The sequence below is a fragment of the Hesperophylax consimilis genome, chromosome 1 (assembly GCF_061612785.1).
Source record: "Hesperophylax consimilis isolate HC1 chromosome 1, BYU_Hcon_1.0, whole genome shotgun sequence".
Lineage (NCBI taxonomy): Eukaryota > Metazoa > Arthropoda > Insecta > Trichoptera > Limnephilidae > Hesperophylax > Hesperophylax consimilis.
In genome coordinates, this window is record NC_142836.1 from 47819874 (window position 1) to 47842661 (window position 22788).

The 22788-nt window shown below is 34.8% G+C and overlaps 1 protein-coding gene across 1 annotated transcript; it reads left to right on the forward strand.

Annotated features, from left to right (window-relative positions):
• Positions 1-2224: 2224 nt before the first annotated feature.
• On the forward strand, positions 2225-21888 carry LOC149427034 (carboxypeptidase E-like). Its single transcript, XM_089639649.1, has 8 exons — positions 2225-2543; positions 11767-11963; positions 13453-13608; positions 15527-15693; positions 16018-16175; positions 17468-17734; positions 18439-18593; positions 19632-21888. The coding sequence occupies exons 1-8, from the start codon at positions 2303-2305 to the stop codon at positions 19770-19772; spliced, it is 1482 nt and encodes a 493-aa protein (XP_089495775.1). The 5' UTR covers positions 2225-2302; the 3' UTR covers positions 19773-21888.
• The last annotated feature ends 900 nt before the right edge of the window (positions 21889-22788 follow it).

Below are 22788 nucleotides of genomic sequence, written 5' to 3' on the forward strand. Positions count from 1 at the left end.
GCACTTGCATAATGTTGATTGACTATATGATCATTTGTGGAAAAGTGTGTGGAAGGGTTTAGTTTTTCCTGTGGAGAAGATTTAACCCGGACATAAAGTCAGAAAAAAATATTATATTATATTCATACATCAGTCGCCTTAAACGCTTAGGATGTTTTTCATTTAGAATTTTAATTTAAATTGATTGTGATCACTACTTACACAAATGAAGGAAAATATTAATATATTTTTTTCAAATATAGCATGACAAATGAATGATACACACTCTTTTTAAAAAATTGCATTCATAATGGAACTTGATATTATATAACTCAATGTGTATTGGTCATTTTACACGGTGCTTTATTCTATAATGTAGAACATATATCGGGAACCATAAATATGCAAAATCTTTGATTTACACCATAGTCATTTCGTCATATGTACTATTTCATGCAAATAGTTGCCACTAGAGAAGAAATAATATTTTGGTAGGATACTAAATCGTTAACATAACTATAGATCACATTAAAGTATTTGTCATTCGCCTTTGCCATTACCGTCAAGAAATCATCAACAATACACACGAAATTCATTTCACCAAACAGTAATACACGTTCACGATCAGTAATAAAGGTAAGGTATTTTCATCAATCTTTTAAATTTAAAACGAAATAAACATTTAACATTTCCACAGAATATATTTTCGCGTAACAATGTCAGATGATAGAAGATGTCAAATAATGTTCCCCATTTAAAATGTACGAAAATCGGTACAAACACTGAATATGCCTTTTCCTTGTCCTTAAGATGTTTTTCATATCCAACCATGTGGAAACTGGACGAAAAAAGCACCCTGTAAAACGCCCATAAGAAAAAAAAACAATTGCGCATTCATATTTAACAATATCACATCAAGAAAAATATTTTCATTATTGTACTGCTGTTTTTATGATTATTTTATTATCATATTGTACTACATAATATATTGTTTCTAAACTACTTGTAAATTATGTATTATGAACTTGTATTATTACTTTTATGCCATCTGCAATTTAAAAAATGGTTTCTGATTTTTTTTCTTTCTCTATTCTCAATTTTGTTAAACGTCGACCATGAATTATGTTCCTTTTTTAGTTATTTTTTTCATGTTATCTAACGATTAAGAACTGTTATTGTCTCTGTTTCAAGCGGTAAATCATATTAAATATAAAATCATGGAAAATACAATAAGGGCATTTATAATTAATATAAATAATATATAATAAGGGCGTGTATTTATATATATTTAAAATGAATGTTTCTTTGTTTGTGCGCGTTTCTATACCATTCATCAGATTGTAATGAAATTTTCAAAGTTTGTACTTATTAGTGCCAGGAATATTTAAAGAGTGGTTTTAATGGTAGAAGCAGTCGGGTACGTCCGAGGGAGACCAAACGCATTATCTCTGCACTGGAATGAGATACGTAGTCGAATTAAAATCGATATAATGTAGTTTTTTAATAGTAACAATGCGGTATGAAGTAGTGAATGGTAAAAAAGGTCGGGGGCGCCCGAGGAAGGCTTAGCGCATTATCTCTTCACTGGAATGAGACATGGAGTCGAGTTGAAGTAGACATAATGTAGTTTTGTTTAACAGTTACAATGTGGATTTCATGATACTACATGAAGTGAGAGGTATTAAAAGTCTTGGACGCCCGCGGAAAACATGAATAGCATAAGTATTCGTGGTAAAATGACACGTAAGTGATTAACGAAGAACCAGGTGTAAGGAGAATGTATGACTTGGAAGTGAATAGCTGAAGAAGTCGATGACGCCCTTGGAAAACATGGTACAAACAGGTGAAACATAATACTTATTACAATACAATAATATTATTTTCACCTTTAAAATGCACCCAGTTTTACCTCTGGGTACACTAGAATTCACTATCTTAATTTTTACCCCTATCCAGTCATAATTCCCCGAATAACGCCGGGTACACATCATCTAGTAAAATAATAAAATATTACTTCTCAGACAATCTAATGAATTTTTTTCTAACTCGTGTGAAACCGGGTACAACTACTAGTAAGTCGTAAAAATCGAAGCAGTCGCAGAGAGTTCAAAAAGAGTTTTTAACTTTTTCAAAAATTTGTCATTAAAGTTTCCAAAAGTTACCGCCAGGAGCGCTTGTTCCCGCCAGCTGTCAAAAAACGACAATTCGGATCAATAATCCCGCGCTATCTCCCCTAAACCGCTGACGCGCGAGCAGCGAACTCTCGGCATATCGTTATTGTTGTCCCTCGCCGTCTCTCCGTCATTTAGAGGCGCGCTGCATCATGGCGCGCGCGCGTCTAGCTTTAGTTTTTCCTTTCGTCATAATATTATTATCCGCTAATTTGGCGGTGGCAACGTTCGAATGGAAACACCACAACAACGACGAGCTGCTGGAAGTGCTGGAGAGCGTGCACAATAAGTGTAAGAATGTGACCCGCGTTTATCGGCTGAGCGAGCCATCTGTTAGAGGTACACCCCTGCACGTCATCGAGTTCTCTACGCACCCCGGACACCATGAATTGAGTAAGTCTAATTTTAAATTCATACCATAAAGTCATGTCAGTATTCGTACGTAAATATTTATAAGCAGAAGAATCACATCCAATTGTAACTACATAATAATATATGTAGATTATAGAAACGGTAAGTAAGTAGGTATAGATTATAGATCTAGACCTGTTACGTTGTATGATCATCAATCATCAAAAATATTAATTTCGGTTGTGTCTCTCTGTAACTCTGGTTCAATTAACTCTTAAGTTTCAAAATTGAAACTGAATAATCAGACAAGCGCTTAAGTAAGTACCTACCTGCGATCAGATTTATTTTTATTATTATTAATTATATTAATTCTATATTTCAAAGGTGTACCTGTATAATTTTTGGTAGATTTCGTGATTTTTACTAGATTTAGTTGATCTAGCATCCTCCAGTTTTCTGTCCAAGGTTTCTCTCCAAGCCAAGATTAAATTGCTGATTCTATAAGCCCAGCTTAACTGAAAAAGTGTTCAAGCATCCTATTCCCATCTATCGGAAATTCACTATTTAGAGTACCGTTTATCATCTTCCAATCTATTAATTGTTTGCGCCAAGCCATTTATTATTGTGCTTTTAGATAGGTACAGAATATTTTCACTTGCACCTCTAATGGGAATTTCGTACCCCAGAAACGGCCATATTATCAAATATTTTATGAATACCTACTTTAAGTTTCACAAATCCTACAGTTGTATTCCTCGGTCTTCACGAGTCTCCACTAGTAGGAATCTTTTCTAAATAGTGTAAAATAAAGTCGCTATCCGCATCTATCTGATGATAGGATTTGCACTATAATTTAGAGAATTTCTTTCAGAAGGTTTGCATGTATAATACGTGCATATTATATTTATAGAAAGTAGAGAAAAGTCGATGTTTTATAATAAAGTCGTAAAAATATATTTTGGTCACTACATTGCCATCGCTGTCCTTACGAGATACCTTAGATCTGTGCCTTATGAGATAAACACATACCAAAACAGAAAAGTCTGTTTTGGTATGTGTTTATCTCATAAGGATGACCCCCAGCAACGCCTGGTAGACGTCATCTAGTAATAATATATTATTGTCATTTAGAAAAAAAGCTTCCATTCACTTGAGCTTTGCCTGGAAAACACACTATTTTTATCACAATATGACGACCTTCGTGGTGGAGCAATTTAATTCTAGATAGGAACCCTTGAAAGCACCTTGATGAAGTAATTGTTCCCCTGCCCAGTGAAAGAATCACCCATTATCAACCTTTCGGAATCCAATTACTGAAACAACCTTTATCGTTGTTTATTAAATAGGTTGACTAATGACCTACTTGTAACTTTATTTTAGGTCTCTTATTTCATTCCGCATTCTGCAATTATCGACATAGATCTTCTTCTTCTTCAATGGCGCTACAGCCCATTTCGAGCCTTAGCCTCCTTTAACATGAGCCTCCACCGCACTCTGTCCTCGGCCGTCGTCTTCCATTCTGCAACATGGAGTAGTCCTCTGGCATCTTTCCTGACATCGTCCTCCCATCTCAGCCTAGGTCTGCCCGCCTTTCGTTTGCCTCCCGGGTGTCCTGTTAGAACCTTCTTTGGTACACGTGTGCTTGGCATTCGGTGCACATGTCCGGCCCATCTTAGTCTTTGGAGCCGTAAATGAGTAGAGAGTCTGGGAGCTTGGTAGATGTCATATAGCTCCTTATTGTGGCGGATTCTCCATGCCTCTCCCTCTCGCACCGCTCCTAAGATTCTTCGAAGTACCTTTCTTTCGGAGATGTCCAGCCGTTCCGCAGACTTTGCTGTCAGTGTTCCCGCCTCACATCCATAGGCCAAGACCGTTCTAATAATTGTTTTATACAGGGTTATTTTGGTTTTCCTATGGACGTTTCGGGATATTATCGACATAGATATTTTGTGTATAATTACAAAGAAAAACCAATATCTAGTATGGGCAAATCGTTTTATAAGGAACCTAGCTTGTCTAATGATGTACTGGATAGAAAAAAACATTTTATTTGATGCACATATAAATAATGAGATGCATGTACGTAAAGCGGTTATAATACTTGATGAAAAGACGTCAATATACACAAGAATGTCAATCTCGTGTAAAGATCGGTTATGATAAATATGACCGGATAGTGTTAAATAAATCACGGCGTGATAATTGTAATGGTGAGACATATATGGTTGAAATGTATGAAGATGACGACGACACGTCATCTTTTTATTATCACATATAATGTGATAAATAAACACTAACGAACACGTAGGGACGTACCTCTTAACCTCTTGTCAAATCATTTTTTTATCTACAGAAAAATGACCTATGAATAATAATTATTTAGCACCTTTCTATTGATTGAAACGATGTATACAAAGCGAATAGTGGCTATTTATCGGTTAAGTACCTAATGTTATGTACCTAATGAGAGTATTTATTTATTGACTGAGCGCAGCGAAGTCCTGTTTCAACTGTAGCACTTTTTATTTTGTCTGTCCGTAATTTTGTTAGAGCGCATTAGTGCGCCCTGGCGCACGAGCTGTCAAATCGGAATAATCAACATTATATCTATTAGATCACTAAAATTTTCCTAAAAATGTATTATTTAATACATATTTCTGATCATATGACCGAATAGAACGCTTACACCCTAAATTTAGGTTACCTGCGCGACTGGAGGCTGGAGAGGGATGTGGGGATGGGTGAAAATTTTGCTAACGGAATATCGGTAAGTAGGTACCTCGCTTTTCAGATCTGGTCAGTGAATGCCAATGCAAATGTTCAATTAATGTTTCGTTTCTGAATGGCGAACTCCTCACCATACGGAGAATTGTGACAATATCTTCTACTCTGAAACGGGGTGCTTAAATTAAGGTAGTTACGGGCTTACCTCAAATCGATGTTTTTCATTAATAAATCAATTTACTGAGTCAGATTTGCAAAAACGTTGATTTTTAATCAAATCCAAATGTATTCAACATTAAATTAATTTACCCTTTTTTAAATGGATCCCATATTTCCCTTAAAGTACTTACAAAAGGTTATCGATTTAATTAAATGGGATTTCCGTTGTGATTAGCTTATGAAACTTCCCAACTGCAACAATGCAACAATCGAACCAGTAAATCTTCATTTAATTAATCTTTTTTATTTTTGTTTTGTAAATCTAATATATTATCTGAGAAATATGATTATTCCGTAAAATTCCTACGCTATTAGACTTCATTTTTAATTTATTTCTCTGTTCCAATTAATGTTTTTGTACAAAGGTTCTTACAATACTATCGATAATATTATTACTGTTAATTAGATTTATATGGGTCCCAGAGAAAGGTCGCACATGACGTGCCGGAAGGTTTTTGTACATAATAAGAGAATGATCGCTAGTCGCTACATGAGATTTCAAAAACCACCTCCATCACCTTTTCATACCCCTTAAAGTAGAATTTTGATACATTAAATTCGTATTTTTTTTGCACACTTGACGTTCAAAATAAGAGTAATAATAATAATACTGTCTAAGTCTGCTTTCGAAAACTCTCTTTAAAACCCGGAAAATGGCGGAGACTTAAGGTAGTTAATAATTAAAGGCTCTGTGTCATATTTTAAAGCGCCGGAGGAGGTACGAGATTGTTTTTAAAGGTTCTTTATCGCTAATGAAATTACTGATAACACATCTGAAATTATTATTCCGTGGTGTATTTTTTCTCGGAAAATTTCTGAAACGATATTCCCCGCTGACGAACTGGAAAACAAATACCCAACCTACTCATTCTGCCCACTTGAGCATTATGATCAGCATTGACGTCATTAGGGCAGGTATTATATTAATATTCTTATTACTGTTGATGGAACAATTACAAATTACTCGAAAGCATCTCGGCATGAATTAACTAAGGTTCTATTAAAGATTATTTACTATAGGACAGTATCTAGAATTAAAACATTTTATAGCGTTAAGGCGCCATTAATTCATTCCCAAAATATGTATGTAAAACATATCGTAATTACAATCACCCATTGTCTTTCTATCCGCTGCTAGTGAGAGATCTCTCCATGCTTCCCTTATTTTCGGATTTATGCTTTGTGGTACTACATTTTTCCGATAAACTCATATGCATTCAAATTTATTGGACGAGCCAATCAGGGAAAGAGGAACAAACCAACTGCGCGCAGCACCCAAGGCGGCGCACAGTGGCCAATTTTGATGATTTGGCGCGACATCGCTCTCGGCGTTTGACCATTTGGCATCATTGATGTTTTTTTTTTAGTATTAATAAGAAATACCACTTATTTTTTGCTAATTCTTATTAGTTGAAATGTTGATAATGATTGTAATGCTTTTTTTGCTTACTCCATTAAAGGCAAAAAATTGGAAAAAAGGTAAACTTTGAACCAAGGCAACAGTTAAAATTTATGAAAAAAAATATTTTTTCAGTTATTTAAATAAAGCACGTATCTTAAAGAATATCTTAACTCATTTTAAAAAATACTTTTTTTGTATAATAAGTTCACAAAAAACCTGATTTCGCACGCCTTCTAACTCGCCTAGATACAGCAGCATAATGCGCGCCCGAATATCAGTGTACCCCTGTTCTGCGACTAATTACATAATAATTGAGTTTCAGATGTTAATTTAAATTGACAGTGAATAATTGTGGATAACTTAAATTTTATTCTAACGGTACGCAGAACTAAATATTACATACAGTTGATCTTTCTTTGACATATCGGAGTCAAATATTGGATTCTGAAAAAAATTGATGAAAATTAAGTACAATCATTTCTTAAAAATGCAATTACTGGAGTGGCTGGCTAAAATTGGTGGTGATTTTTTTCCCGTGTACAAAAAAGACACAGCAATAATATCCTATTAAAATTAGCGTGAAGACTCGTGAAATTTTTTATTCCTACTCCATTAAAGGCAAAAAATTGGAAAAAAAAGGTAAACTTTGAACCAAGGCAACAGTTATAAATTATGATAAAAAATATTTTTTTTCAGTTATTTAAATAATCCACGTATCTTAAAGAATATCTCAAGTGATTTTTAAAAATACTTTTTTTTACAAAAAGTTCACAAACAACCTGATTTCGCTCGCCTTCAAACTCGCCTAGATACAGCAGCATAGTTGCGCGCCCGAATATCAGTGTACCCCTGTTCTGCGACTAATTACATAATAATTGAGTTTCAGATGTTAATATAAATTGACAGTGAATAATTTTGAATAACTTAAATTTTATTCTAACGGTACGCAGAACTAAATATTACATACAGTTGATCTTTCTTTGACATATCGGAGTCAAATATTGGATTCTGAAAAAAATGACGGAAATTAAGTACAATCATTTCTTAAAAATGCAATTACTGGAGTAGCTGGCTAAAGTTGGTGGTGATTTTTTTCCCGTGTACAAAAAAGACACAGCAATAATATCCTATTAAAATTAGCGTGAAGATTTTTATTCCTACTCCATTAAAGGCAAAAAATGGGAAAAAAAATTGAAAAAAAGGTAAACTTTGAACCAAGGCAACAGTTATAATTTAAAAAAAAAATTTTTTTCAGTTATTTAAATAAAGCACCTATCTTAAAGAATATCTCAAGTGATTTAAAAAAACACTTTTTTTGTAAAATAAGTACATAAACAACCTGATTTCGCACGCCTTCAAACTCGCCTAGATACAGCAGCATAGTTGCGCGCCCGAACATCTCAGTTCTGTGCGTAATTACCGTGTAAGTAAGCTTCGGATAATATTTTCAATGGTATTTTTAATGTCAGTGATTAATTGAGAACACATTGGTAAAAAAAAAATCATTTCGGGAACATGCCGATCTGGGGTCAATGTCGCGCCAGCAGCGCTCAAATTTAAGCCACTGTGCGGCGTGACCGTCCCACTTTCGATGATTTGTTAGTAAATTAAGTTGGCAGGTAACTCGCATTGTAATATCACCATTCGGTCCTCGAAAATAAAATCTACTTACGTATTACTAGTCCTTTTTACACTAACGCGCAAATTGCTGGCTGCGTAAAAACTTTACCTACTACAAATCTCAAATCGGGTAAACAAAAATTCGGGCTTGTTTCCAAAATGTAATATTATGTTACACTATTTAGTTAGACACTTTTCAATTGTATAATAATTTTCCCATCTCACTCGAATTTAGCGTCGTTACGCCAGGCGATTTGTCTAAGAACATTCAGATCCTGCACTGAAAATTCCCACAGTGGGAATGAATTCCCACAATGGGTACGTTGCAAATGAGTTAAATCTTAAAACATTCAAATCCAAATTAATTCAGCATTTTTTAGTAAATGTAAATAACCAATAATCAAAATTTATGAATATGCTTGAGAATTTACAAAATGTTTTTTATTTGTTATTATTTTTTATTACTCACATGTGAATTTCTAGGGGTCTTTAAAATTATTGCGATAAGAATATTGTATTGTATGTCTTCTTTTAATTTTATTTATGTTATACTGTTGTTTTTGAAAGCCCAGTACGGCGTTAATAAATAAATAAATCTTTGCCTTACTTTAGCGAACTTTACTTTTCTGCGCACGGTTATTTCAATGTGAGCTCTTCGGTGGTCAAAGTACGACTGATGTCATATGTCATGTCTATTCATCGCATTCTCGATTTCGAAATATGGTCACGTGATTTGCCTCCAGCTCATCGAAATGATACCCAAATTTCATGTTAGGGCAAGTCTATTAATTTGAATGTCTGTGGATAAACTTGTTTTTTCGGCAATCCATTGAATTTTAGGGTTGCCTTGAGCACTCTTTCTTTTAGTTTATTTTGGGCGCCACAGATTAAAAAAACTTATTCAACATCCTCCGAGCAATCTATTTTTACTATTATCATTTGCTTTTTTTAGTTATTTTCTTATGCTTCTGTACCCATTCTTTAATTTTACTATATCTTGGCAGATATGGTATCTTTCCATTCCACTTTATGTTGTTTCTTTAACCTCTGTGTCCATTGGGTCCATTGAGTGTCCATGATTTTCCATTCCACAATATGTTGTTTCTTTAACTTCTGTGTCCATAATTTTCATCCATATGTTATATAATTAAGGATCGAATAAATTTTTTTATTTTTAAATACGATGGTAGATCAAGTCCAAAAGCACTATAATCCAGCATTGGTCCGAGAAGAATTACGTCATAACTTTATTAAGAATCGAAAAAGGTCTAGAAAATTTCTTCCAATTTCCTTTTATAGTAGGCGTGTTATTTACCGCCTGGGGTTGTAAAGACTTCCAAAGTATCCCACTTCGGTTTTCGCGAAGTTGAAATGTCAGGAAATTGGTTCTTAAAACTTTCGGGAAAAATCTAACTGGGAGAGTTAGAAGAAATATCAGCGAATCAAATGTACAAGGTATATCCAATATTCAAGGTACCTTTATCTAATATACAAGGTACCTATATCAAATATACAAGGTACCTATATCAAACAAATAAGGTACCTATATAAAAATATACAAGGTATATCAAATATACAAGGTATATCAAACATACAACCTATATAAAATATACAAGGTACCTATATCTAAATATACAAGTTACCTATATAAGAATATACAAGGTACCTGTATCAAATATATACGAGGTTCCTTTATAAACAAATTTTATCTATAACTTATTTTTTTAATGATAAACTAATGTTTATAAGACAAGGGTTTTATGCATAGAACAGAGAATAATAAATTATTATAACCAATAAATTATTATAAGCAATAATAATTACAGGCGACTAATGATTGCTTATAATAATTTATTATCATTTATAACGTCACTACCAATCATCTAATTGTTGTAGAACTTAATTAGTGGCAACTCAAATTGTAATATTTAATCATTGAAGACAATTTTAGCGACTCTCAAACGAAAACTTGAAACAAAAAAGAATCATAAAAAGATTCGGTCGCATCTAGGAATTGAACCCGGGGCTTCACTCTACCACTGAGCTAATTCGACCTTATCCCCTTCATTCAAATTTAACTGTATCATACTTCGACTAAGAACTACCAACAATATCTTCATTTTCATATTTTTATTGGCAGCTATCTTTATGTATTCAATTACTATTTCTGTTTCAAATTTTCGTCTAAGAGTCGCTAACATGGTCTTCAATAATAAAAATAAATATTATCATAATATGCCACATAGATTTTGAATTGGCCTAGATAATATTATATCCATGTGAATTGATTTTATTAGAAAACTAACTTTGACGGTACTACTTTTAAATTAATGCAAAATAAGGTACTAGTTATTTTAATATTTTACTAGTAAATATATACTTGCCTTTGTATTAATAAGAATAGCAATACTCTCCGCATTCGCATATTAAGGCGATGCACTACGTCGTGTAATATTTTAAATTGAGCCGCTATCAATAACAACTCTTACGTAGATGGCGATAAGGTTTAAATTCCCGCTTAACACCATCCCCCTGTTTTGATTTATGCAAGAAAAAAACATGGCCAAAAAGTGCCTTTTATTTTATTTTGTGGATGTTCAGGCATAAATATTGAATTTTTTTTCGATCATTTTATAAATAACTTAATTTTCCACATTATACAATAAAATCATAACCGAAAATGGGTTCGTAAGTAGGAAATTTTGAACTTTAAAGCAGTTTTCATAGGCCTCTACATTATTTTTTTCTGGGCTTATAAAAAGACATATCTAAAAAATACTCGATTATTTCAAAAGCCAAGATGTATTCTACTCGCAGTATTTAATTAAAGCATCTGAAACATTTCTAGGCGACCAAATTTTCAAACCAAAAACACATGATTTTGCATTAAGCATATTTGCATCCTTTATTAAGTTGTATTACCTGAATGGTTTGGTAAGTACATCGCAAGACTGGAGAAATTAGACGAAGGTGTTTTTTCTATCGTTCATTAAATTGAATTATCTACTTCGGTTTGGTGTATCAGCATATAATTCAATTCAGTTTATTCATTTTAAAAACATTACAAAATCGATTTTAATGCGCTTTTAAAATACATTTGGTAATAAGAATTCTTACATTAATATAAACAGTGTGTTTATGAACTATACCAGCAATAATAGAGCTTGCCTTTTAAAGGAAGGTTCATTGATGCTAAAAATGTCGATATCCGAATTGATTCTGCTCAACAGCAAGATTGCCCTCCCCACAAAATGTTAATAATAAGTAGTTATAAACATTTTTGTATGTTTCTTTTATCAGTGACTCCCGAATTCAAGTACATCGCTAACATGCACGGCAACGAGGTGCTCGGCCGAGAGTTGATGCTAGGCCTGGCAGACTACTTGTGCGAGAGGTACCTGCAGGGAGATGCGGAGATCCGCCGGCTGGTCCAGATCACCAGGATTCACCTGATGCCGTCCATGAATCCTGACGGTTGGCAGACAGCCACCGAAGCGGTCAGTATATAACCATTACGTAAATAAGTATTACTCCTTTTCTCTGCAAGCCAAAATTCCACATGTTTCTGTTTTGCGTATGGATATCTACTCCTTTTTCCATTCCACTCGTTCTCATAATATTTTCTCACCTTTCAACGACTTAAGTACTTGAGTCACCTTATCATGTAACTAAAATAAGTTCATTTTTAAATCAGTGCATTTTCCGTAAAATAGAAAAGTAATCGATGAAAATAAAATTCATAATAACAAACATATTAGTATTATTAGTAGTAGTGGCGACTAGAGGTTAGTAATGAATTATGCTATCCATAAAACTCAATTATGCTAAATATTTAACGATTTTATTAGTGCGACTGTCTGTTTGTAAGTAATGCTGAAGGTGAAGACTGGATATGAAATAGATTAAAAAGATCAAAGACAAATATCATAATTTGACATATATGGAAAATAGATATAGATAACCTTATCGAAGATCCTGTTACGATACGGATTCTGATAAAATCGGACTCCTTCACATCCAATGTTCAAATTACGAAAAGGGCAAACTGATTTGGTCAGATGTAAGGATGTTGCAGGGTGGTGCGCGGCATGACCGCACGCGGGCGGCACGATCAGGGGGCGGCATATACAGCGATCTCAATATCTTCAAACTAATAGCACTAGGCCGAGTGATACCAATACAGATTCTTAAAACGTAGATTTAGCTCTAAATCGGCTTAAAAAAGTTCTTGCTTACTTAGTTGTTTTCAGATATTTTCTATTTTCTATTTGTGTTGAAATCTTGGTTATTTTAGTTCAAAATTTCTCTAGATTATTTTTGTTTATTCTGGAAATCACTATGAACTGTAATATTGCAAAAAAAAAATGTTATATAAAAAAAGTAATTTTGTTCCGGCGTATTTTTTTTTCATTAGCTCCACACATGAGGCAAATAATATCTCTCATGGCCTATGTCATCTTTGGGGATGCAGTATGGACAGTCTTTTAAATGAAATAAAGGAGAGAAAGTTCTGGGAAGGAAACAGGTATGAAGGGGTGGTTAGGAATCTGGAGGTCAGTGTGTCCAGGACCAGGAGTAACAGTCGGATGAATCCATTTCTTCCACTGTGCTGGGGAGAGGTCAAAGGATCTCCCTCAACCAGTGTCTCCCTATACGGTATGCCACGCAGTAGGTGGGTAGACCGCCGCCAACACAAACCTCACCCCATGAACCTGGGTACCCCTGCTAAGTCAACAAAAGTAGCAAACCACTTGGGGTGGCTTATGGCAGCGGTTTTGGCTATCCAATAATCGACGAAAGGATTAGATAGGTAATTAACTATTATTAAAATTATTAGGATACTATTTAATGTTTTGGAATATGGTTTGTAGGACAAAACCTAACCTAACATAAACCAAACACCCATTTAAAGTCAGAATTTCCTTTAGCGGACAATCATTACCAATTTTAATCCTACGCTTTTGTAATGATGATAAGTGTTTTCAGGGAGGGAAAGACTACATCATCGGGCGGTACAACAACCACTCCGTGGACCTCAACAGGAACTTCCCCAACCTGGACAGGATCCTGTTCACCAACGAGAAGGGGGGCTACGGCAACAACAACCATCTGCTGCCAGAAGTTGACACCTTGTCCCAACCGGTAACTAATTCCGCGGATAATGATTCATGAACATCGGCAGGGGGGACAGCTGTAAAAACTAAATAAAATAGCTCATATCCGTACTAGATATTTGTTATACATCATGATTTTTTTATTATTAATCAGCTTGATCGGGTATTTTGGCATCAAATCCAAAATTAAGTTTTGTGTGAAAAGGGTTACGCAGCCGTTCCTTGAATCCAATAAGGTACAAGATAAGTTTGATGATAGCAAACAATGTATAAATTCATGAATTTAATATGGTCTTTGATCTTTGAAGTACCTACTTAATAGCGACCTGTTAAGATGTTTTAGTATATTCAATGCTGACAACTGCCATCTTCCTCACCTGGATCGAACAACCCTCGAAAAAATGGTCACACATTTCCCGGTATTTGCGAATTCCCGAAATATACTACATAGATCCCGTTTGACTTTTGCTTACAAAGTTACATCCAATTAAATACGCATCCAATTCATACTCATGCGTACAAAATCCTGTAACATAATATGCAACTGTACCACGAATCCTTGAATCCTTTTTTGTTTACTGGTGTACTTCCTCTCCTCCTATATCCACGGATGAAGGAAGGGAGATATAAACAAGTAACTCTTTCGTCTAACCATTGATGAAGCCGACTGTACCTTGTGTAATCACGTAGTTAACAATTGCTTGTTTAAATAAAGTAATTTGAAAATTGCTATAGAAAATAATACCATTTAATGAAAAGGTAATACGTTGTTTAATTAATCGTTATTCATTTCATTACACTACTTACAGAAAGTGTAAAAACGGTTAATTTTATCGAAATAATGATTCGCTAATGCGATAAAGTTTATAGGTCAGGGATAAGGAGTTTCTTCAAGCAGCCGCTAACATAATTTTTTTTTATATAGTAGCATAAGATCTTTAGCCACTCGTCCCCAATCCTCTGGCCTTCCCATCTCACACACACACACACACACACACATTGTCATGACGTCATGATTAAAGCGAAGAATGACGTCAGAAACTTTGCTTGAAAGAATACTTTTAAAATTCGAATTTCCCTTTGGTTTTCTGTAAAGAATGAATGCAAATCTTAGAAGCGGAAATTAACTCACTTCCCGACATCCGATCGAGCTGAAACTCGGCAGATAGGATCGTTGTCGATGACAATGCATTCAATCAACTTTTGGTGGCACTCATGCACACGCGCATTTTTGGAACGCGAACTTCGAAAACATTACAGCATTTAACATACGAAATAAATGTAGGTCCTACCCGATCGGTATTTGGCGAGGTTGGTAGAGTTGTTGATTCCAGTTTTTGGGTAGGAAAGTTCAATACTCATTTAAACCAACTTTTTTTTAAATAAATGTATTATGAAACTTTGTTTTTTACGGGTTGATTTTTAATTTGTTACTTTTTTGAATAAGCTACCTTTTAGCGATTTGAAAAATTTACTCGCCACTTCGACCAACAGAAGGTAAAACACAATGCACAGTGTCATTTTTAAAGACTGCGATACAATACGCGTGCGTTTTCATAAATGTGCACGTGAACCATATCAAAATTGATTTGGGTGTCGATTTTACACCAATACATCATGCCTACACTTTAGTTGCTCAGATCATCCCATGCAGTCTGCAGTCCATCCTGATTATCCGTGCCTGTCATTGGCATTCTGTCCACTTGACCCTTAAATAGTACCTATCTTTCAGATATTGAAAGGTAGCAAGAGAATTTGAGTGGGGATTTCAGGGGAATAAACAATACTTATTTTGTTAAAACGTGCTTCAAGGCTTGTTATCATCAGATTAATCTTCACAATGCAGGCTGAAGCCCGGAATAACCTCAAGACTACATTAATCATAGGCTGGTGTTACACCCTTCGTATGCCTGTATCAACTAATATAAATACATTTACTTGTTTAGATCGAGCCGGAAACCCGCGCCGTGATGCGTCTCATCATGCAGGTACCCTTCGTGCTGAGCGCCAACCTGCACGGGGGCGACCTGGTGGCCAACTACCCCTTCGACGAGAGCCGCACAGGCGCCTCCTCTAAGGAGTATGCGGGAACCGCCGATGACGACACCTTTCGGTGAGTAAGATCGCCTCGAGGCCAGCCCTGAGCAGGCGCAATTGGATCAGTCCGCACTGGGCACCGACAAAGCCACCAAGGAGCCAAGGCACCAAGCAGCCTGAGGTAAAATCCAGGTATAAAACGGCGCCTGGCACTAGTAAAAAGTAGCTCCAGATCTCCTGTATAATCATCAGCCTTTCCGATGAGTGACACCGATGAATGATACAACCGTAGGGGGCCATAAAGAAAACATTTATGCCTTAATTAATCATAATTCTTGAAACCTAATCTTCGAGTCTGGGTAAGAAAAAAATATTAAAAATGTAAAATAATTATTTGCAGAGACCTGGCCCTCACATACGCTCGCCTCCACGCCGACATGAGCTCCAAGGTGCGCCAGGGCTGCAGGACCCCGGGGCTCGAGCAGCCCGAGGAGCCCTACAACTTCGGCAAGCAGGGTGGGGTCACCAACGGTGCGCAATGGTACAGTCTTCAAGGAGGTACGCTTTAATACCATTACCAATGAGAATGAAGTCCAGCCAATTTTGATTACACTTTCACAGCATAAATAATAGTACCTACCTACCTATTGCATTATTTTAAATTACATAGGTAGCTACCTGAGTATATATGTCTGTGAACGTCAAAAAAAGACCAGTTGTTTGGAAGCATTTTATCAAAAATGCTGGCTGCAAATCAAGCAACAAATTGTCAAATAAAATATTATAAATGTGTTTTTTTATAGTTTCAGTACGTATTATGTATATTAATTTATTTTTTTTTAAAGAAAGACAAACACTCTCGGGTTACGGTTACGAATAACCTGACAATATTTGAAAATATCCCACGATTACCAAAGTAAGTGGAAAATGTTGTTTGTGTTGTGCTAGAGGACTTAGCCGGCAGAGTAATTGAACACACTACGCCTGGGTGGGACCCAAACGCAATGTCAACCATTGACCGATCAATTCGAATTCGTTCGGATCAATGAAACGAAATGCTATATTTATTTTTAATCAAAAATTAGTAATCAGGCTATTAACAGTCGTAATCATAAAAGTAAAAGCAAGAAACACAAATTGATTATGATCAATATTATATTATGAGTTAAACCTTAAAGGGTACCTTTAACCATAGTAACTAGTACCTACCTAAGAAAGGAGTAGAAAATTTTATTATTGATTTTTTTGTAATAATTAATGGCCACAAACTGAACAGTGAAATTGAAGCAAAAATTTGAGTATTTTACAACAAATTTTTAAAATACCTTTGATAATGTTATATTTTTATTAATTTCCAGCCTTTTTTAAATATGTAATCAATTTTATTAAAACACACAATTTGTTTATTTAATAATTTTTTTAAATACCTCAAACTAGGCAAGTGCCCATATCATCGTGGTAACATACAACAAATGAGAACATATAACATTTAAAATCATACAATGATATGCATGTATGTAGTAAAACTAATAATATAAAAAAAACAATTATAATATGTGTATATTTTTTTAAATAATAATTTTAAAAGAAAAATCAATATAAAAAAACCAAAAATAACAGATTCGGGTGTCTCAGTGTTGATAGGCATGTTGCATAACAGTAGACTCTAAATTATTATTTTGGTAAAATCTGAATACATGAAATTCTTAAAATAAAAATAAAATGCAAGTTGTCTATTCACACATTATTGCAACCTTTTTTGCCACAGAAAAAATTACTAATCTGAGGGTGAACTCGCCTTCGATTGATGAAATAGCTTCATGTACAAGAAATAAATGTATTACTTCCAGGAATGCAAGACTTCAACTACCTCTCATCCAATGACTTTGAAATAACACTGGAGCTGGGCTGCGATAAGTACCCCCCGGCTGCGGCACTGCGCGGGGAGTGGGAGCGGAACAAGGCGGCGCTGATCGGCTACATGTGGAAGACGCACTCGGGGGTGCGCGGCATGGTGAGGAACCCGGCCGGTAAGGGGCTGGCGGGGGCACTCATCAAGGTGCGCAACATCACCGACAGCTGGAGGCACAATGAGATACGCCACGATATTACTTCAGGTAAACTAACCCGTCCCAACCCCAAAACCAGTTTTCCTCTATATCCAGCATAGTTGTAACCACAAATATTGTTGAATAATGCATTATATAATTTATATAGGTTTATTACATTTGTTGTACTTCCACTTTTATTATATTTTTAATTAGTTCTGCTTTTTTATTTTTTTTTACACTTATCCAACTTTAGCTATTTTTGTTGTTGTTTATCTCTTCATTATTATTTTGAAAGCATTAGGATATTCAACAACGCTAAGGAGAGAAGGGGCAACCTTGATGGTCCAGTTGCTCAATTATCCAGCTCAATATATACATATATGATTTGAAGGGAATTGTAATTTTCATTTCTTGCATATTGAATGCTGTTTTTCTTCCCCCAAAAGTTTCAACTACACTGATGGAATTATGGCGGCATCTCCATTTAGGAAATGTTGTGAGGCTGCTGAAATTGAGAAGAAAGGTGAAGAGGAAAATTAGAAGGACTTTCCTCTCATACTGCTGATGAGGGCATACTTACTAAGTTAGTTGTGCATTCCGTCATGGATAGTTTTAGGATTCTCCTCAGAGAAAAACTCCCACAGAAAGTAATAATTTCAACACAATTAGTCGTAGAATCCATAATCTACTGATTGACAAATGAGTAGGTAAATCATTAATCATAATGTCACAGAAGCCATAACATTTAAAAATTATTTTTACATTTTCAGTTCACGGTGGCGACTTCTTCAGGCTTCTGACCCCCGGCTTCTACGAGGTGACGGCGCAGAAGGAGGGCTACCACCCCCAGAGCCGGCGGGTGCAGGTGCGCAACGAGCCCTATATGCCAGCCAAGAGGGTAGAATTCACCCTCAGACATGTCCAAGTAACTATATAATATTATTCTTCTCATATACTTACTCAATCAATTCAAAATTATCCTGTGATTCCATGTGTGTGTGAGACAAAACCTTCAAGCTGATGTTTATTTAATTAATTTCTTTCAAACAATTATTTTTGTATTTTTAGAACTATACCTGTGCACATATTTGAGTAGAAAGTTATTTTTGTTTTACAATACCATAATTAAAGCATTAATCTATTATATTAACTGTTTTTAAGGTGACGCATCAAGTTGTGTAAAATTTGTAATCGGACCGCTGACAAAAAAAAACACTCCTTATGTAGGTGGCGATAAGGTTTAAATTCCCGCACACCAGCCGCCTGTTTTGATTCAAGAAATAACATTGCCAAAAATCCAGGCACAAATATTTTAAATTGTTTTATGATCATTTTCCATAGAACTTAATTTGCCACATTATACAATAAAACCATAATGAAAAGCAGATTTTTGAAAACACATGATTTTGCATCATTTCGTAGTGAGGACTGCCTTGAAGGACGTGCTGCTATTAAGAAAAAAAATGAAATCATAATTTAAGTAAACCCTTGAAATGCAGATATCATTTACTTGCTTTGAAAATTATTATCGCAATATTTATAAATCAATAATTTTGTCAGTGTCAGATTCATTTTATAAACAATGTTATGTAGTTTATAAAATTAATCTCATGGTTTAAAATCAATAATCTAATGTCTGTAGAAACATTTGTAAATCAACATTCAAAACCAGTTCCATTGTGTTTGCATAATAAATTCAAGGAAATTGAAATGACTTAATTCACAATGGCAAAAACAATAGATACATAATATCTCTTTCTGTGGATCTGTACACTATTCAAGGCTATTTGCTCAAAATGCAGGAGATCGATTTAGCTGAAGGGGAAAAACCAATATATGTAATCCGATCATTTATAAGTAATCAAGTCTCTTCATATCTCTAACACAGAGGAGGCAACAATATACTATTTATGTACACTCAAATTGAATGATGTATGTTCACATAATGTTGTTTTATTTTTAGTTCGAGAAACCAATGAGGAATGAGTATGAATCAATTCTGCAGAACAACAACGCTGATGAAGAAAACCGCTCCTGGATTCCGGAGCGTTACAAACGGCTGGCCCCCAAGAAAGTAGGCATGCTCTCCGAAAAAACTAACTAGGCAATGAATACACTCTACGATACTATACACCCCTTAACCACCATAGGATTCTATTCAAAACAGATAAGTATTTATACACAAAATAATAATACAATCATCGATTTATAGCAATACAGTAGAGACCGCGTACACATTACATATATTTTAATATAAAAAGAGTACATAATGGTTAATGTGTTTACTGGATAATAGGATCAGCTAATAATGTGATAAAAAAATCACTAAGATTTTAATTTTCGGTCTTGAATTAATCTGCACAATATTAGCAACTGAATAAAAATAATACATAATCAATTAACAGAATTGTTACTGTCTATTTAAACACCGGGTAACTTATTTAAACCATTTAGCTATCGAGGCAACCTTAACAACCATGAATAACAAACTGAAACCATGGCTCAAGAAATGGAGGAAGCAGGGTTGGCCCTGAGCCAAACGAAAAACCTCAAGGGCACTCACTGTATTAGGTGTTAGGTATTATCGGCGCCTTGTCTTCTTGGTTCCTTGGTAAGTCGATACCCAGAGCACACTGCCCCCATTGCCCCTACACAGGGCAGGCCCTGGAAGGAAGTGCAGCACTAATCCACACTTAACATTCAAATAATAAAACTATTATCCGAGAAAATCGTAAATCATATCTGATTGCCGTAACTGTTTGAATCTAAACTAGATCTGAAAGTAATCAAAAATTGTAATCGAAAAAAATCAAAGAGAAATATGCTCACTTTTGTTAGGAGTTTGGTCCATACAATAATATTCAAGAACTCTGACTTGTGTGAGCAACCCTCAGTGTGGTCTCTACTGTACCCATAACTCGGTGATTCGTTAGAACCCACAAAATAAATCTTATTTTCAAACAAACACAGCTCTATACTTTCTAAATTATTGTATATAAAATAGAAAATAATATCTTTAAGTAAATGGATAAAATAATAATAAATGTTTTAATGGTATATTATTATAAAATTTACACTGTCTATCTAGTCAAGTATGGTAATGTATTTTTAAATGTTGAAAACATTCAAATTTAATATGTTGTGGCAATAGTAGTTCAACACTTTTAATTTATGGATGCGATTTTGTTTTTCTTTCTAAAATATTATGTTACGGTAAAATCTGTTTGATTTGATAACAATTGGAGAAAGCATTGACATTCCATTGGTATTTTATGAAAGCTCGGTCAAGCGTCAGGTTTCCGTACAGAAAGGAGAAAAGAGCAAACATAACTTATACCATTTCATTTCACATAATCACAAAAGATCTAACTACCTTTAAACAAAAGAAAAGGTGCTTTACCCAATTGATATTTTATCCTTGGCCTGACGAAATCGGTGGAATGATGTGATGTTTATTTCGCACAAGAATTATGGTGATAATTTTACATGATATTGCAGAGGGCTACGAGCACTCGCGGTAAAATTTTTTGTAAAACAGAAATATATGAACAATACCGCACCTGAGGGAAAATATATTATAAGCTGTGTTACATTCCCATTTAACTATTAGAATTTTGATTCACAAATTGTCACAATTGTTCACTGTTTATGAGAACTCTCTATTGTCCGCTGGCATCTGATAAAAAAAACAACACATTATAAAGGTTGCCATTACTTCAAACAAATGAGATTACCCAGCAAAACACCTCTTTTACATTTGGTACCTATATTCTAAGGAATGACACGCATAAGAAGCGCATATAATATTAACTAGTTTAATAATATGTAAAACCATTGTTTTCCTATAGTTCTGCCTTAAATTACTTCCACTGAATTTGGCGCAACTTTGAACATATCCAATGGAAATTATCGAACTGTAAAATTATCACCATGATCCAACATTACTTTACGTTTTTCTGACATCAAATGGCTTGTGTCATATTTGCAGTTTATCACCAGCCAGATAAATTGAATTTTTGACACATGCAGTTATTATTCCGTTTTGAAAATTATTGTTTGAAGTGAAAAAGGTTACAACATATCAACTTAAATATTGATCACAATAAATAATAAATATTGATGTAATAATAACTTCCTTTACTTTTTTAAGTACTTAGATGTCAGTTACCTTCTCTGAATGGCTATGTAATTTATCTAAAATAAAGAAATATATATTCATGCATTCAAATTTCATTTTCCTGATTCATTAACCCCTATTTCCTTTATTATGTTAACTATAAGCCAATAACCCGTGACACCGACCAAGATTTCTTCACATTTTATTTTTATCTTTCAAAAGAGTTTTTAAAAACTGCAAACTTCATTCACCTTTTGTCAATATGTCGATGATTATTTTTAAAGATATTCATGTACCATTTTAGGATACAGATTGGAACCTTTGATAAGACTGAAAACCTTTGGTAAGACTTACCCCTGGCTGAAATTTGCACTGTACACCAAATAACAAAAACCCTGGAACAAAACAATTCTATTCGGTCGCTACATTACATTTTTTTTTTTTTCTATATTAACTCCATACAGGAGGCCCTGAAGAAAATAATTTCCCTCAGGGCCTATGTCATCTTTGGGGATGCTGTGTGGAGGGTCTTTTTGTGGAGAGGAAGGAGTGAACATGGGATTTGAAGAGTCCCATGTTGAAGGAGGGAGGAAACACAGAGGCCGGCAGTTCGTTCCACAGCCGAGCTGTTGAACTTAAGAACGAATCTTAGAAGCGACCCATTCTCATGTGACAAATGTCAACCGTGTACAAATGTTGGGCGCGCGTTTGGCGTGTATCCCGACTATGCACCGGTGCCGAAGGGATCAATGATGCTAGTTCCTCAGAGCATCTTCCATTGTAATACCGATAAAACTTGGAACATCACATAAATTGTCTGCACACACTTCATTGTGTATAATATCACTGTCATTATAGTGATTTGTTTTTGGGGTATTACTCCTTCTTTAGCCAACGTTTCGGAGAGCATTACAGTGTCCATCATCAGGGCAGATGTGTAAATTGGTTAAGCAAATTTTCACTGTCGGATAAAATAATATTTTTGGTACCTAAATATTTACCT